At 37.1% G+C, this 15747-nt stretch overlaps 1 protein-coding gene across 1 annotated transcript in view; it reads right to left on the bottom strand.

Annotated features, from left to right (window-relative positions):
• The window catches only part of UBE3D (ubiquitin protein ligase E3D), a 137470-nt gene extending 123059 nt beyond the window's left edge, over nucleotides 1–14411 (bottom strand). The window contains exons 1-4 of the mRNA XM_049772319.1: nucleotides 14218–14411; nucleotides 10756–10843; nucleotides 6089–6320; nucleotides 3731–3800 (exon numbers count right to left, since the gene is read on the bottom strand). Of these exons, the coding sequence (XP_049628276.1) occupies nucleotides 3731–3800; nucleotides 6089–6320; nucleotides 10756–10843; nucleotides 14218–14395 (568 nt within the window). The 5' untranslated portion in view covers nucleotides 14396–14411. The remainder of the gene's footprint in view (nucleotides 1–3730; nucleotides 3801–6088; nucleotides 6321–10755; nucleotides 10844–14217) is intronic.
• Between the last annotated feature and the right edge of the window lie 1336 nt (nucleotides 14412–15747).

The following is a 15747-nucleotide window of genomic DNA, read 5'->3' as shown; positions in this document are numbered from 1 at the left end:
ACTTAAATCCAACTATAATCATGTTTGTAATCAAGGTTTTTAAATAAAGATATTATTAAAAAAAAAAAAAAGAACCTTATCTACGGGCTGGAGGGATAGCACCGTGGGTAGAGCATTTGCCTCGCATACATCCAACCTGGGTTAGATTCCCCTGGATCCCATATGGTCCCCTGATCTGCCAGCGGTAATTTCTGAGCACAGAGCCAGGAGTAATCCCTGAGTACCTCCAGGCATGGCCAACCTAAAACTAAAAATAAAAACAAAAAACCTTATCTTTAGTACTATATCTCTGGCCCAATTATTCCTTTATTGTCTTTTCATTGATTAAGGCCTTCAGATTCATTAGCACCATCACTGACTCCCCCAACTCCCCCTAGAACTACAAGCTTTAACCACAGTATCTGTCATATAGCATATTTTAGCTCTGTGTACGATTATTTTATTGTACATTCTCTATGCCTTCATATAGATAGATAAATATGATTGTGTCACATGTAAGATTGTGTCTTACAGTATTTGGTAAAGCAACAAGCTATATGGGCATATAGCCTGAGAGCAAAAGAACATACAATACAGCCTTAGTGAGTAGCCTTAGTTATACTACCTAGGCTACAACTGTAGGTTTGTCACATAACTATTAAATTACCTAACAATGCATCTTAGGAATATATCTTAGGACTGGTATCAATAAATATACTCCAAGGTAAATTTCTAAAAAAAAAATGCCCTTTTAAATTTATGTTTGGCAATATTAAATATTTTAAATGTATTTTTTTTTATCTTTTACTTGATTGATAGAGACAACCTTTGCCTTCCCAAATTATGAACATATTCTTTCACAATCTTCTAGCTTTCAAACACTGCTATTAAATGGCTCTGAGCCATCCACACTATGTGGATAACTAAGTGTCAAAAGAACCTGTTTTGCAAGTGTAAAGAAGCTTATTTGATCCCCACAGCCACCCCTATATGCATAATGGGCCTATTTGGGACCCCTGGTGCTGTACCAAAGAGTGCAATCTCTGGTGCACCACAGCCAGCTCTGCAGGAGCACAACTAAAGTGTGTTGAACACTTTTAGTTAAACAACTAAAGCTATACAAGTTTTACTGTAAAACTTGTGACCACCAGCTAGAATGACTGTGGACACAACTAGAGAATGTGACTTTAGCAAGCACAACTAAACATGTGAGAACCCCACCCCTATTCATTCAATGCTTAAAACAATCAAGTGTATGGTGAGTCCTGGTTATAAGAACAACAGGGAGAATAGATGGGGGAAGAAAAGAAGTTCAGTTCTTTTCTAATTCAAATTTTTGGATCTATCTAATTTTCTTCTCTGGAAATGTCATCCCTGGTATTCAGAAACTCCCATGACAAGAGGGAATCATTCACTTACATGATCATTGATAGATTAAGCCCTTTCAAAAAACATCCTTGCAATATGCTTTTGCTGATCTTTAAAAAGATATTCTATAACTTGCCTTTATTCTTCTCTTTGTAGAATTTCTTCTAAATACAAATTGTTGGGCTTTCCAAACAACGCAATTTATTTATCTAACACATATTTATTGGGCACCCACTATGGGCCCAGAATAATTCCAATGCTGAGATAGTAATAAATGTGATCAGCATTATCACTAATCCCTGGGGAATTTATATGATGATTTTTACACCATGTTGCCAATTTTCAGTCTGCCTTTAGATTCTGATTTTCAAAGATAGTTCATTATTTTTATCTTCTAGGTCTTTGATTAGCTTTTTTTAATTGTTACATGTTTAACTCTACAATCTCTGAATTATACAGGCAATAGGACACCTCCAAAAACATTTAAAAAATATATTTTCTTCAAGTCTATACAAAGAATAATTTCTCCTTTGTGCCTTGACTGATTTAGTTAACAGCTTTTGTTTCTCATATTGAGATTTTTCTCAAAGAGTTGGGGATACTCAGCAACCCATTCAAATTTAATGAAAGTGATAAAATGCTATAAGTACAACTTGCTGACTATAAAGATGGCAAATATGAGTTCATCACTGAATGATCCAAGAATTGGATTACAAGTTGTTTCTCTGGTATTTTTCTTACCTGTGCACTACTGCTAGTGAAAGAGAAAATATGGACAACTTATAGATCCATGTTTAAACACTGAATCATCCTTCCTATTTCCAGCCCCTTGTCTCATACTGCCTTATCTGTTACCTGCTGCCTCCAAATTCTGACCAGTCCTAGAGTTTGCAACTAAGCATTAAGATCTGCAAAAACGAAGATTACAGTTTCCTTCAGACATCCAAATGCATCATGCACCTCTTTTAGCTTCATAGCTTGCAAACAAGGTCTGTTGATATCTCTTGTTTATATCACCATCATTTATGCTGTCTCCCTGACTGTGTATTTTTTTTAATTCCTTTACTGAGGAGAATAACTTTTTTAATAACTTCGTATAACTTTTAAATAAAAAGAGTAACTTTAATTTTAACTGTGCTTCAGGGAGAAAACAAAACATTTTTAAATCGTTCGCCATTATTTTACCAGTATTTCATGTTTTCTACACTAATGTTCAAAGGAGATTGTTTGCTTTTACTCAAGGTATCCTTTACTTAGGTTCATTTCTTTCCTGCTGTCTTTTTAGAGCAAAGTATTTATAAGATTCTGATGATTAAAAAAAATATGGCATCTGTCTTTCCTTACACACAATCACTTCAATTAAATAACTTCTTGTATATTATTAGCATTATTCATCACCCACAAAACCCAACAACTACAGTCTTTTTCTAGACATAGTTCAAACATACCTATAAATAATAAGGCATGAGAATTTTCATTAATGTAAAGAAAATAACATTAACTCTACATAAAAATAATTAACATTATGGGTATAACAAGAACGAAACATAAATTTCCGAATGTCTTTGCTAACAATTCTAATAATAAAAGTTTCTCTCCGGGGCTGGTGAGATAACACAGTGGTAGGGTATTTGCCTTGCATGCAGCCAACCCAGGAAGGACAGTGGTTCAAATCCCAGCATCCCATATGGTCCCCCAAGACTGCCAGGAGCAATTTCTGAGCACAAAGCCAGGAGTAACCCCTGGGTGCTGCCGGATGTGGCCCAAAAAAACAATAAATAAATAAATAGTTTCTCTCTGACCCCAGTCTTAAAATATAGTACTGGTGAAGATGATATCCAAGAAAATCAAATTTCTTCACCATCACTGGCAAGCAATTCTTCTAAATTGTTGTATTAAGAAAAAGCTTCAACCTTCCTTTAAGACAACTGCAAATACAAATGTTTACCATATTTAAATGAAGAAATAAAATATTAAAAATGACACAACTATTTGATGCTTAGAAACTTTAATACTATATACATATAAAGATCTAAATACATAAACTTCTTGGCTTATTTAGGGTCGTCTGATTTGTTTTATATTTTTAAAAATAACAGTTCTACAACATATATCAATCACCTATCCTTCATATATATATATATATATGTATTTTCTGGGGCCAGAGAGATATCATGGAGGCAGGGAATTTGCCTTGCATGCAGAAGGATGGTGGTTTGAATCCCGGCATCCCATGTGATCCCCTGAGCCTGCCGGTGTGATCCCCCCCCAATAAAAACCAAAACAAAACAAAACAAAATGGTATATATATGTATTTTCTATAAAATTTCCTACTGTTGGTTTTAACAAGCATCTGTCTAGCTGTTAATTATGAAATTCTTACCTGATGACACTGTCTCTCCTAGCATTACCTTGCAACGTTTACAAATTACTTTGGTATTTGCCTTTGGTTTCTGTAGAACAGAAAAATGTCATTTAAATGTCATCTAGCTTTTTGTAAAAAGAATATATAATTTAAACATCATCTCTAGAGTATACACTGAACTTTACACTTAATTTTGACCTCTAGTAAATACAGTGAATACATTCAGCACAAGCACAAAAAGTTTTAAAACTTTTATACAATCTTTAAACAGAAAAATAGACTGAACCCACCCCAACCTATACAGAGTTTTTTTTTTTGTTGTTGTTATTAGTTTTTCGGTCACACTCATCAGTGCTCAGGGGTTACTCCTGACTCTGCACTCAGAAATCACTTCTGGCAGGGACAGGGGACCATATGGGATTCGAACCACCATCCATTGTAGGTCGGCTGCGTGCAAGGCAAACGTCCTACTGCTATACTATCTCTCTGGCCCTATTCAGTTTTTAAATAATCAAAAGTGGCCAAAGAATTTCTAGAAAACATTTCAGAATATCCTTATCACTCAGAATTGGCAGGTGATGGCACAAAAGGAGAACAGGGTAGTTGACTTATACCCATTAAGTTATCTGAAAAAGAGAAGACAGAATTTGAATTCACATTATTTTAACTTCTAATGCTGTGCTCATCAGAAGCAAAAATTATCTACCTATTCATTTATCTATTTTTCCATTTAAAATGTGAACTAGTTTAATTGGAGAGACTCTTAGGCTTCTGGAACATTATCACAAAAAGTTCTTAAACTTCAAAAGTTCAAATGTATTATTTGGGAAAGCAACTGTAATAGGATTGAGGTAATCATTAAGCCAATAAAATAATACTACTTACATCCATAGAAATTGCTAAAGCTATATAACATCACTTGCAACCAAATGTACTGGACAAGACAGAAACTATACAACAAGGGACCAAAAAAGGGAAGTTCTGCAATTGGAGGTTATTCCTTCACAGAATACTGCACAGGTCTAAGTGATAAAAAAAAGTGGTAAGTTTCTGATTTGGGAGAATACTAAGTAAGTCATATCCGATTAATATAAACCACATGTTCCGTTTGGCATGAATATTATCTGAAAAGATGCTTTAGAATCATTCTCAAATATAAATAGATATTAAATGAATATAATGCCTTTTCAAATTTAAACTAAGTGCTATAGATATGCTGCTAATAACTGATAGTTATTGCTTGAACCGATCCCCTTACACATTGCAACTGTTCCTTCTAAGCAGTGGGCCAAGAGTTTTACAAAGCATGGAATCAACTTAATGAGATAATCTATCAAAGAAACACATACACACAAGTACAGGAAAGTTCTTTAAGAAATTTATTTGAGAGGGATGGAGAGATAGCACAGCGACAGGATATTTGCCTTGTACATGGCCAACCCAGGAGACATGGCATCCTATAGGATCCCCTGAGCCTGCCAGGGGCAGTTTCTGAGAGCAGAGCCAGGAGTGATCCGAGTGCCACCAGGTATGACCCAAAAATAAAAAAAAAAAATAAAAAAAAAATAAAAAGAGATTTATTTGAGACCAGTACCACCACCAAACTCTTCCCCAAGCTTATTGCCTCAGCCCACCTCCTGACCCAAAATCTGTTCTTTTACTTATTTTTTTTTTTTTTTTTTTTTGGTCACACCTGGTGATGCTCAGGGGTTACTCTGGCTATGGTCTCAGAAATCGCTCCTGGCTTGGGGGACCCAATGGGATGCTGGGGATCGAACCTAGATCTGTACTGGGTCAGCTGTGTGTAAGGCAAGTGCCCTACCGCTTCACTATCGCACCAGCCCCCCCACCCCAAATCTGTTCTGTCTGCGCCCAATCTCAAATATGTCAGCCGAGGAAGGAACTTTTTGGTCCCTCATATCAACCTTCCTCTTTCCATCGGCTGTACTAGAGGTCAAAATAAATAGATGAACTAAAGTAAAAAATCACAAGCCAGCATTGCTAAACAAGTCAAAAAAAGAAAGGAGAAACAAAACAATGAAAGAAAATGTAAGGGATTAATGAACAAAGAAAAGAGAAATAATATCTAAATTATAGAAATACCAGAGGGGAGGAAAAAATAAAAGGGGAAGAACAACAAGTGAGGGAGAAAAGTTCTCTAACTTTCCCCACTCTCTGGAAAGAGGCTTCTGTACAAATCCAAGAGGCAAAAGAGTGCCAAACAAAACAGACCCAAACAGAACACCACCAAAACATATAGTAATCCAAGTGGCAAAAAACAAAGACAGAGGTAGACTCAAAAAAAAAAAGAAGAAAAAAAAAAGTAGTTTCTCTAATCTCTAATTCAATATTTATTTTGAAAAAAAATTTTTTTACCAACTTAATATCACCCTCCAGAGCATGACAATGTGTCTCCATTAAGGCTAATTCAGGCATTGGCTGCCACAAATCACTTCTTAAATTCACCAAGAAGAAAGAGTCTCCAATGAAACAGTCGCTGACTTGTGGATGAAGTGACTTATTAGCAAAAGGGTCAGGGTGACAGCACCATTCTCCAACTAGAGCTCCCCAATTTTCACTAGGAAGTGGGAGTACCCTGAGAAGCTTCCTAGGAGAAAGAGAAGACCAAAGTTACCCATTCTTCATTACCCAAGAAGAGTATTCTTTACATGATAGTTTATTTATTTGCCATCTTTTCAAAAGAAGCAACAGTACATATATACACATAAAATATGGCAACAGAAACTAATCACTAACTACTATACCTTGTACAACTATTCTACCTAGCTGTATCCTGATATTTGTTTTATTTTAGGTCTACCCCAAGCTGTGCTCAGGGCTTACTCCTACCTCTGGACTCAGGGATCACTCTTGGCTAGTCATGGGGGACCAATATGTGGTACCTGAGATCAAATCGAGATTGGATGCGAGTAAGGCAAATATCTTACACTGGACTATTTTTTCAACTCATGCAATACTGTTACTGAAAGAGAATCATGCATATCTCTTTACCTCCTGACAGCACTAGCTCTTAACAACTCCATTATATGGCAAGTATGCAAAAACATTTTAGAACATACTTATACTGACTGGTATTTATGGTTCAAGTATTTAATTATCAACAACCCTGTGATAAATATTCCTATTAGAAACTTTGGATATGCAAATGATTCCTTAGAGATAAAGCTTATAAACATAATTATAAGCAGAAATGATATGCATTTAAAGCTATTTGAAAGTACTCAGTGGTGCTTTAGGGAAAGGGTGGGAGATAGAGAGACTTCTGGTGGGTGCTCACTGACATATAGGCTGTCACTTCCCTAAAGATAAACCATTCTAGAGCTCAACAACTATAATGAAAAACTGCTTTCCACAAGGATTTCCCTATTTATCATCTTTCACCTTGCCTTCTTCAAAGTTAAACACTATCATTTTTCCATGTAAAGGCTGAAAGTTGTTCCAAATATTGCTTTACTTTGAAATTATTTAATTATAGGTAAACCTGAACTCACTTTCACATGTATGCGCTTCCTCTGTGATTATAAATGATTACAATTTCCGAGGGGTAATATTATGTTTGTTTTGTTTTACTTTGTAAAAGTACATTTCCAAATTTAAAATATTAGCCCTACCTATTATTCATGGTGGGTTTTTTTAGCTATTGGCTTTTAATATGATTGACATACTTCAATTTTATACAATTTAATTTTATTATCTTAAGATAAATGATTTTGATATTTAGACTTATAGTACTAATTATACTCATAATAGGCACATTACCAAGATTTCCCCAATTTTAATATCTGCAAAACCAGAACTAGACTTTAGGTACCTAGAGTCCCACAGATTTACACTAATCTTTGTTTCCACTCTAGGGGTGATCATGATAACACAATGTGAACCACCTTGAACGATCTTATCCCCTCATTACTATTATCAGTAACTGATTCCCATTATTTTATAGCACAGGATTTTTTGTTGTTGTTTTTGTTTTATTTTTGGGCTACACCCAGTGATGTTCAAGGGTTACTACTGACTATGCACTCAGAATTCGCTCCTGTCAGAGATAAGTCATGAAATTTTCCTATACATGGATGTACATGGAATCTATTATGCTGAGTGAAGTAAGTCAGAGGGAGAGAGATAGACACAGTATAGTGTCACTCATCTGTGGGTTTTAAGAAAAATAAAATTCTCAGAGACAAAAGAGATGAGGGCTGGAAGGTCCAGCTCACAATATGAAACTCACCACAAAGAATGGTGAATGCAGTTAGAGAAATAACTACACTGACAACTATCATAACAATGTGAATGAATGAGGAAATAAAAAGCCTGTCTCAAATACAGGTGGGGGGAAGGAGGGAGATTTGGGACATTGGTGATGGGAATGTTGCACCAGTAAGGTGGGTGTTCTTTATATGATTGAAACCCAACTACAATTATATTTGTAAATAAGATGTTTAAATAAAGGTATTAAAAAAATAAAGGAAAACATGCTAAAAAACAAAAAAGAAATCACTCCTGACTTGGGGGACCATATGGGATGCTGGGGATCAAACCTAAGTACACTAAGGTGATATAACAGACAATTCTCATCACATTGCATTAGAAGGGATATTCTACAACATGGCTTATCACCTGCTAATATTCAGCTTGTACACTTTATTAAGAGATATGAATTATCATTCTCTACCAATTAAGCAATTTCGTCCTTTGTCACTCTATTCCGTATGAGTCATTAAGCCCAAGTCACATTTAATGGGAGAAAAAACTATGCTTCCCCCATGATACTTCTTTTTATTTCTAGAATACCACTATGATTATTTCCTGGCTTACACTTTTCCCTTTTATGTAAGGAGCAGGGGTGATTGGGCCATGCAGTGCTTCGATAACATCTGAGGTGCTCGGGACTAAACCTTGGTATAAAGCATAAATCTTGGTACCATCTCTCCAGTTCTCCCGTAATTTTTTTTTTAAAAAAGGCTTTGGGTGGCAAGAGCAACAGCCATAGTGGTTAAGGCATTTGCACGTGGTTCAAACTGGTTCAATACTCCAGCATTCCATATGGTTCCCTGTACTTGACAGAAGTGATTTCTGAGCACAGAGCCAGGAGTAACCTGTAGGAGTGCCACTGGGTGTTGGGCCTGTAAACAAACAAACAAACAAACATTAACTGATTTTAAAAAAAGCTTCTGGAACAACAATCCATACCTGAGAGTTTACCAGAAAAATGTAACATGTTGTGATTTTTATAAAGGAAAAAAAAGGTGAGAAAGTGAGCAGTATTTTGTGAGAATCCTGACAAAAACTAAAGATAAAAACATGTTCATGGCATAATGTCTATGGAATTATGAGTTCCCAGAATACATGTACATTCCTGCTCTAGTTAGTTGAACCATTTGCTTAGTCAACTATGTTTGATCATGTTTAAACTATTTATACATGATACTTTATATAAATTAATAGAAGTGAACATAGGGGCTAGAGAGATAGTTAACAGTGCAGTAAGGCACTTGCCTTATGTTTGGGTTGAACCTGGGTTCAGTATTCAAAACCTCATATGGTCCTGAGCCAGGAGTGATCCCTGAGCTCAGAGTCAGGAGTAAATCCTGAGCATTGCCAGGAATATCCCTCAAATGAAAAACAAACAAAACAATATGAAAACCAAAGACAGGTGATTTGGAATTAAAGTTATGTTATCCAAATTAAAAGCCAATGGCTAAAAAAAAACCCACTTATCACAAATAATAGATGGTGATATTTTAAATTTAGAAATGTACTTTAACAAAGTAACACAATATGAAAGAGTTAAAAAAATATTTTAAAACCTCATTTTTTCAAGTTTCTAACTTCTCAATCTATATCCAAGAAACTGAAGTGAAAACTATATATGATGGATTTAGAATTGTTTAAATGAAAGGGATCCATCAATAGTACAAGAGATAAGGAGTCTGTCTTGCATATGGCTGACTTGGGTTCAATCCCTTGCATCCAATATAGTCCACTGAGCCACTGCTAGGGAGTGATCCTAAGTGCAGAATGAGAAGTTAAGCCCAAGCATTGCCAAGTATGGCCCAAACACCATATATAATATATAGTATATATGTGTACTGCATATGTGATTGATACATATTAATATAATCAATGGTTAGCTGACCTTGATTCAATCCTTAGCATCCCGATATTATCCCCGAGTACCACCAGGAGTAACCACTGAGCGCCACCAGGGTGTGACCCAAAAGGAAAAAAACAAAATGAAACGAACAAAAAAAATAACCTGGAAAATAACTATGAAGGCGAGGACAGTAAGGAATCCAAAGAAAATAACAGCAGGTCTCCTCCACCTTAAGGATTCACTGATGGGGCCAGGAAGGTGGCGCTAAAGATAAGGTGTCTACCATGCAAGCGCCAGCGTAGGATGGACCGCAGTTCGATTCCCCGGTGTCCCATATGGTCCCCCCCCAAGCCAGGGGCGATTTCTGAGCGCATAGCCAGGAGTAACCCCTGAGCATGGTGTCAAACGGGTGTGGCCCCAAAAAAACCAAAAAAAAAAAAAAAAAAAAGATTCACTGAGCAGGTTTCATATATGGTGAGATCCAATCACAAAAAATTATCTAGTGCTATTCCCAAGGGAGCACATCATAGAATATATCCTTTCCTTATTGTTGATAAAAATGATACAGGTCCACCTTCTTGAGTCATGAGAAGCCAAAATTCAAAGCGGAAGAGCTTGTACCCAGAAAGTAAGGTTGCAACAGTAAAAAAGATGAAAAATTGAGAGATTGGTCTAGGAGAAATAGTACAGCAGGGAAAACTTATGTCTTGCATGTGACTGACACAGGTTTGATACAATAAGGTCTGCCCCTCTCCCCCCAATTACTGAAGGTTTTATCTTAGATTTTATTCAAAGTGACAGTAAACTAGCTCTCAATTTTATGGACAAAATGCTGCTCCCTTAGTGTTTACTTTGAAAAATTCTGATAGGAAAGGAAAAAAAAGCATTGTTAGGCACAGAATTAATCTGAATTACTTATGTTCCTTACCTGTCCCTTATTATGATTTCACCACAGGATTGGCAATAAAATGTACATTCTTGGGCTTGTATGTTTTGATTAAACACCGAAATTGATTCTAAAAGAAACCAAGAAACAGTATAATTAAAATACTTGGGACAAATATATTAGCATGCATAAAATAGTTATTAATTATAACATTACCAATAAGTATTGTTTATGCTCATCTACAAGTACAAATTTAATTATTTTTTATCCAATTGCTTCAACTAAAAAGTGAACACATATATTTTTTAAGAAGAACAGATTTTTGCCAATGTTTTCAGAGGTAGTAATCACTCTGGATTACCATGCAACGTAGTGCTGCTTCTTTCTCATTATAAATACAACATTAAAGATGAAGAAAAAGGAGCTAGTCTCTCCTACCAGCCAAATATAAAAGCATTTCAGCAGCAGCAGCAGCAACCTTACTACTCTCATGAATATCATGAGTAACTGTTGACAAATACAGCATTTTGGAAATGTGTAATTGTGGGGATGAAGAGATAGCACAATGGTAGGGTGTTCGCCTTTTACGTGGGCAACCCAGGACAAACCCAGGTTCGATCCCCAGCATCCCATATGGTCCCGAGCATGCTAGGAGTGATTTCTAAGCTCAGAAACAGGAGTAACCTGGCTGCCACAGGTTTCACACATGCCAGTTGAGTGGGTTACTGTTAGATACTCGATCCTAAACAGAGTTCTTAATGTTGGTTTTAATATGATTTAAGTAAGGGACTATGTCTACTCTACTACATTATCATGTGTACAAATAAGAATGTATTGTAACCTGATTTTTACTGGGGAGGTCCTCAGGAAAGCAGAGCTCCTAAGACTTAAACTTCCAAAAGCAAAACTCGGTTTTTAATTAAATTTGTATGAAAAAAATTTTTTTCCTACATTAAGACATGTGATTACAGCATATGGCAAGATGATGCCTTATATTCTATTAATTAGTTTCATTAGGGAAGAGCCTCTCAATAAAAAATTAAAACACTAGAATATCTGCCTAATAAAATCTAACTAGAGTAATATGGCTGAATTAACAAACAAACAAAACTCAAATAATTTTAATATGGGTTAAGTGTGGCTAAAAAAAAAAAACCTTAAAGGTAGAAAGATTAAGCCTTGACAATTAAAAAGTCTTTCTTTCAATTTGTGGAGATTCCTGTCAATCAGTAAAGCATTAAGGTGAAATAAACAAAAACAAAATTTTGAATACACCTGTGTTATTGTCAACATATTTCTTTTGGAGCCAATGAACAAATTTTCAATCAAACACTGCCCTCTCCTGACGACTTAAAGTAACTGGCTCAAGTTCTAATGGCATGTGGGAGAGCACACTGTTTGCTATAGGAAGAAATAAAATATTTGTGCCAGCTGAACTTTAACTGTACCAATATCATGTACCGGGTCATGATTTGATTCATGTCACTTATGAAACAGGGAAACAATATGTTTAAATAGTTCTTTACAGAACCTTTTCTAATAGCTAAAAAAAGCTGATTTTGTTTTAAAATCCCTAAATGCAAGGCCAGAGCAATAGCACAGTAAGTAGAGTGTTTGCCTTGCATGTGGCTGGCAGGTTCAATCTCTGACATCCTATATAGTCCCCCCAAACCTGCCAGGAATAATTTCTGAGCACAGAGCCATGAGTAATACCTGTGCACAACTGTTTGTGGCTCAAAAAACAAAAACAGTAACAACCAAAAAAGTCCAAAATCCCCCCAAATTAATTTAATTTAGAAAAATAAATTAAAGAAATAGCACAGTAGTAGGGCATTTGCCTTGCAAGCAGCCAGGTGGTTTGAATCCTGGCATCCCATAAGGTCCTCTGTGCCTGCCAGGAACAATTTCTGAGCAGAGAGCAAGGAGTAATCTCCTAGGCACCACCGGGTGTGAACCAAACACCAAATAAATAAATAAAATAAAGATCATCCCTAAATGCAAATAAATGCAAAAATTCATTACATTGATTAAAGTTATGGCCTTACATTTGATGGTTTGTCAGCAAGAATGCTCTAAAGCAATTAAGCAGTTAATCTATTTTGAATACTCATTCATGTACTACAGAACACTTTGAAAGAATTTATTCTAGATATTTGAATAAAATGTTTTAAAAATGTAAAGAAATAGAAATTGACAAAGATAATATATAGGTCAGCACCCAAAATTTTATTCTATCGCGAAAAATAAAGTCTTTAGATTAAAAACTAGCTTGCTGATTAGATGATTTAAACAATTTGTTTTCTATTTGTATTCATATGGAACATGCAGAAAACAGATTCTATTCCTGGAGTGTCTCCATATTTCACTAGTGTAGAAAGTCAATGTGGCAGAAAATAAGCAGGAGACCAAAGAACATCTTGGGCAGTGTAACTTTCCTCCCTGCCTTTCCCCAGTTTCCCCCCCAAAAAAACACCACAAAATTCTTACAGTGATTATTTGTAGGATTACTGGTCCAATCCTAATCAGCATTCATACTCCATCCTAGGTATGATTTGGTGATTGGATTACTGGATCCCTCTCTATTTAGTATTCCTTCTCCACCCTAGGGTGTGGTCTGGTTCTTGCTACTAAAAGCCTGGGTTTCAGGAAGGCAGGGGATCATTCTTTGGTATTCCTCCACTAACCTGCTTTCCTTCTTAGAAGCAGAAGGCTTGTGTGGTGGGATTCCTAGATTAAGTGTTGGATTTCCTGAACCTGTTCTTTCACCCTTTCAGTGTGTGAATTATTTCCTGCATTGATATTTGCTTCCAGGGCTGTGTCCTCACCAGTTCCTCGTTTTGGAGCCTGGGGTTCCAGTTACAGTTATTGTTCCTCATTATCGCTAAAAAGCAGCTAATGACTTTGCAAGACTCAGATTCTTCAGGACATCTTCCTTGGAACTCTCTGCTTATGTAAGAGCAGCCAGCTAATGCACAATTGTCATTTGAGTTAAATTCCACCTCAACTCTGTGAGCCAGAGAACTGTATCATTACTTAAAAAAAAGCAGGGGTTGGGGCTGGAGCAATAGCACAGTGGAAGGGTGTTTGCCTACGAGACAGATCCAAATTCAATTCCCAGCATCCCATATGGTCCCCCGAGCCTGCCAGGAGCCATTTCTGAGTGCAGAGCCAGGAGGAGTAACCTTTGAGTGCTGTCGGGTGAAGCCCCCAAACCAAAAAAAATTTAAAAAGCAGGGTTATATGCATCTCTACTTTGTTCATTCTTGTCATACAACTCAAGATAGAGTATGTTAGAAAAAAAAGAAAGAGGACATTATTTGAAAAAAGAAAAAGGCATCAAAAGGTTAATGATGTATCCCAAACAAGTGACACCACTCTTTCCCTGCTGCTAGAGAACAATTACTTTCACCTGGGACCCCCCCCCCCACCCCGTTCCATGGAAAAACTACCTTTGATTTATACTGAAAAGTAAAATGCAGAAACAGGAGTGCTAACACTGCTCACTTGGGCTGAATTCCGCGTGTGCCTTAAGCCGCAGGTGCAATCCCTCTCCAGGAACGAACTGCAGCCCTCTGCAGGATGAAGGTTCAAGCCTGACCTCTCTTGGCAGCTGCAGCTCTGTGCAGCTTTCGGTGGTTTTCACCTGGAGTGAAGAAGGCATAACCGAGAAATCCACACACATGGCACCTTTATCTGTTCTCTGCGATGAAAAACAGAACAGGAAACAATTATTTCTCACACTGGAAAACCCTATGATGAAAGAATCAAGACTAACCTAAGGGAGGGGAGCCTTAATGTTACTCATTAAGAAAGATGTCACTGAAATATATCATAGCTTTATTTTATGGTAATAATAAATTTTTAGATGTGTATTTTTTGCCTAATTTTGATAGGACAACAATCCTATCCTGAGGCTCAGTAATGTTTAGTGCAGGGAAGCAGGGAACTTGTCTTGAATGTCTGTAGCTCTGAATTTTATCCTCAGCACTCCAGGGGGGGAAAAGCCAACTCCAAGAGCCAGAGTGATAGCGCAGTGGTAAGGCATTTGCCTTGCATGTGGCTGATCCAGGGCGGACCTCAGTTAGATCCCCCGGCATCCCATAAGATCCCCCAAGCCAGGAGCAATATTTCTGAGCTCATAGCCAGGATTAACCCCTGAGCTTCACTGGGTGTGGCCCAAAAACAAACAAAGCCAACTCCAAAATCTCATTGATTCATTGATATTGGTGTCTCATATATTAGTGAAATTCACTTTTTACCCCTCAACCCTTAGAAGATTTATATTTTCCTTCACTCATCTGTTTATTCAGTACCTCTATTTTGAGATTTTTTTTTTTTTGGTTTTTCGGGCCACACCCGTTTGATGCTCAGGGGGTTACTCCTGGCTACGCACTCAGAAATTGCCCCCTGGCTTGGGGGGGGACCATATTGGGACACCGGGGGATCGAACCGTGGTCCTTTCCTTGGCTAGCGCTTGCAAGGCAGACACCTTACCTCTAGCGCCACCTCGCTGGCCCCTTATTTTGAGTCTTAATGTATCAAGCATTATAAAAAGCACTAGCAAGCTATTTTCTATGCCCTCCAAGCAGGGGACACAGAACAGTAAATAGGATGGATAAGGGAGGAATCAAACAATATGTTAAAAATAAAATAAAATAAAAAGGCCAAACCAAACCACTATTATACTTATTCATGGTAAATCCAGAGACTGGAAGTACAGAGGTGAGTAGTGATTAAAGAGGTCAAGCACTGACTACGTGGTATTTGAGTAACAGAAGGATGAGTGGAAGTCTCCCTTCCGAGGATGCCTTAAATTGTACTCCCTTCTGCAGCACATCTACAGTGATGCCTTAAGTCACTTAAGAATTATTATTATTTTTTGGGTTTTGGGTCACACCCGGTAGTGCTCAGGGGCCACTCCTGGCTCTATGCTCAGAAATCGCCCCCAGAAGGCTCGGGAGGACCATATGAATGCCAGGATTCAGAGTACTCTGTCCTTCTGCATGAAAGGCAAAGCCTTATCCTCCATCTCTC

This window comes from Suncus etruscus, chromosome 4, assembly GCF_024139225.1.
Source record: "Suncus etruscus isolate mSunEtr1 chromosome 4, mSunEtr1.pri.cur, whole genome shotgun sequence".
NCBI lineage: Eukaryota > Metazoa > Chordata > Mammalia > Eulipotyphla > Soricidae > Suncus > Suncus etruscus.
This window is presented reverse-complemented; position numbering and strand designations above follow the sequence as displayed.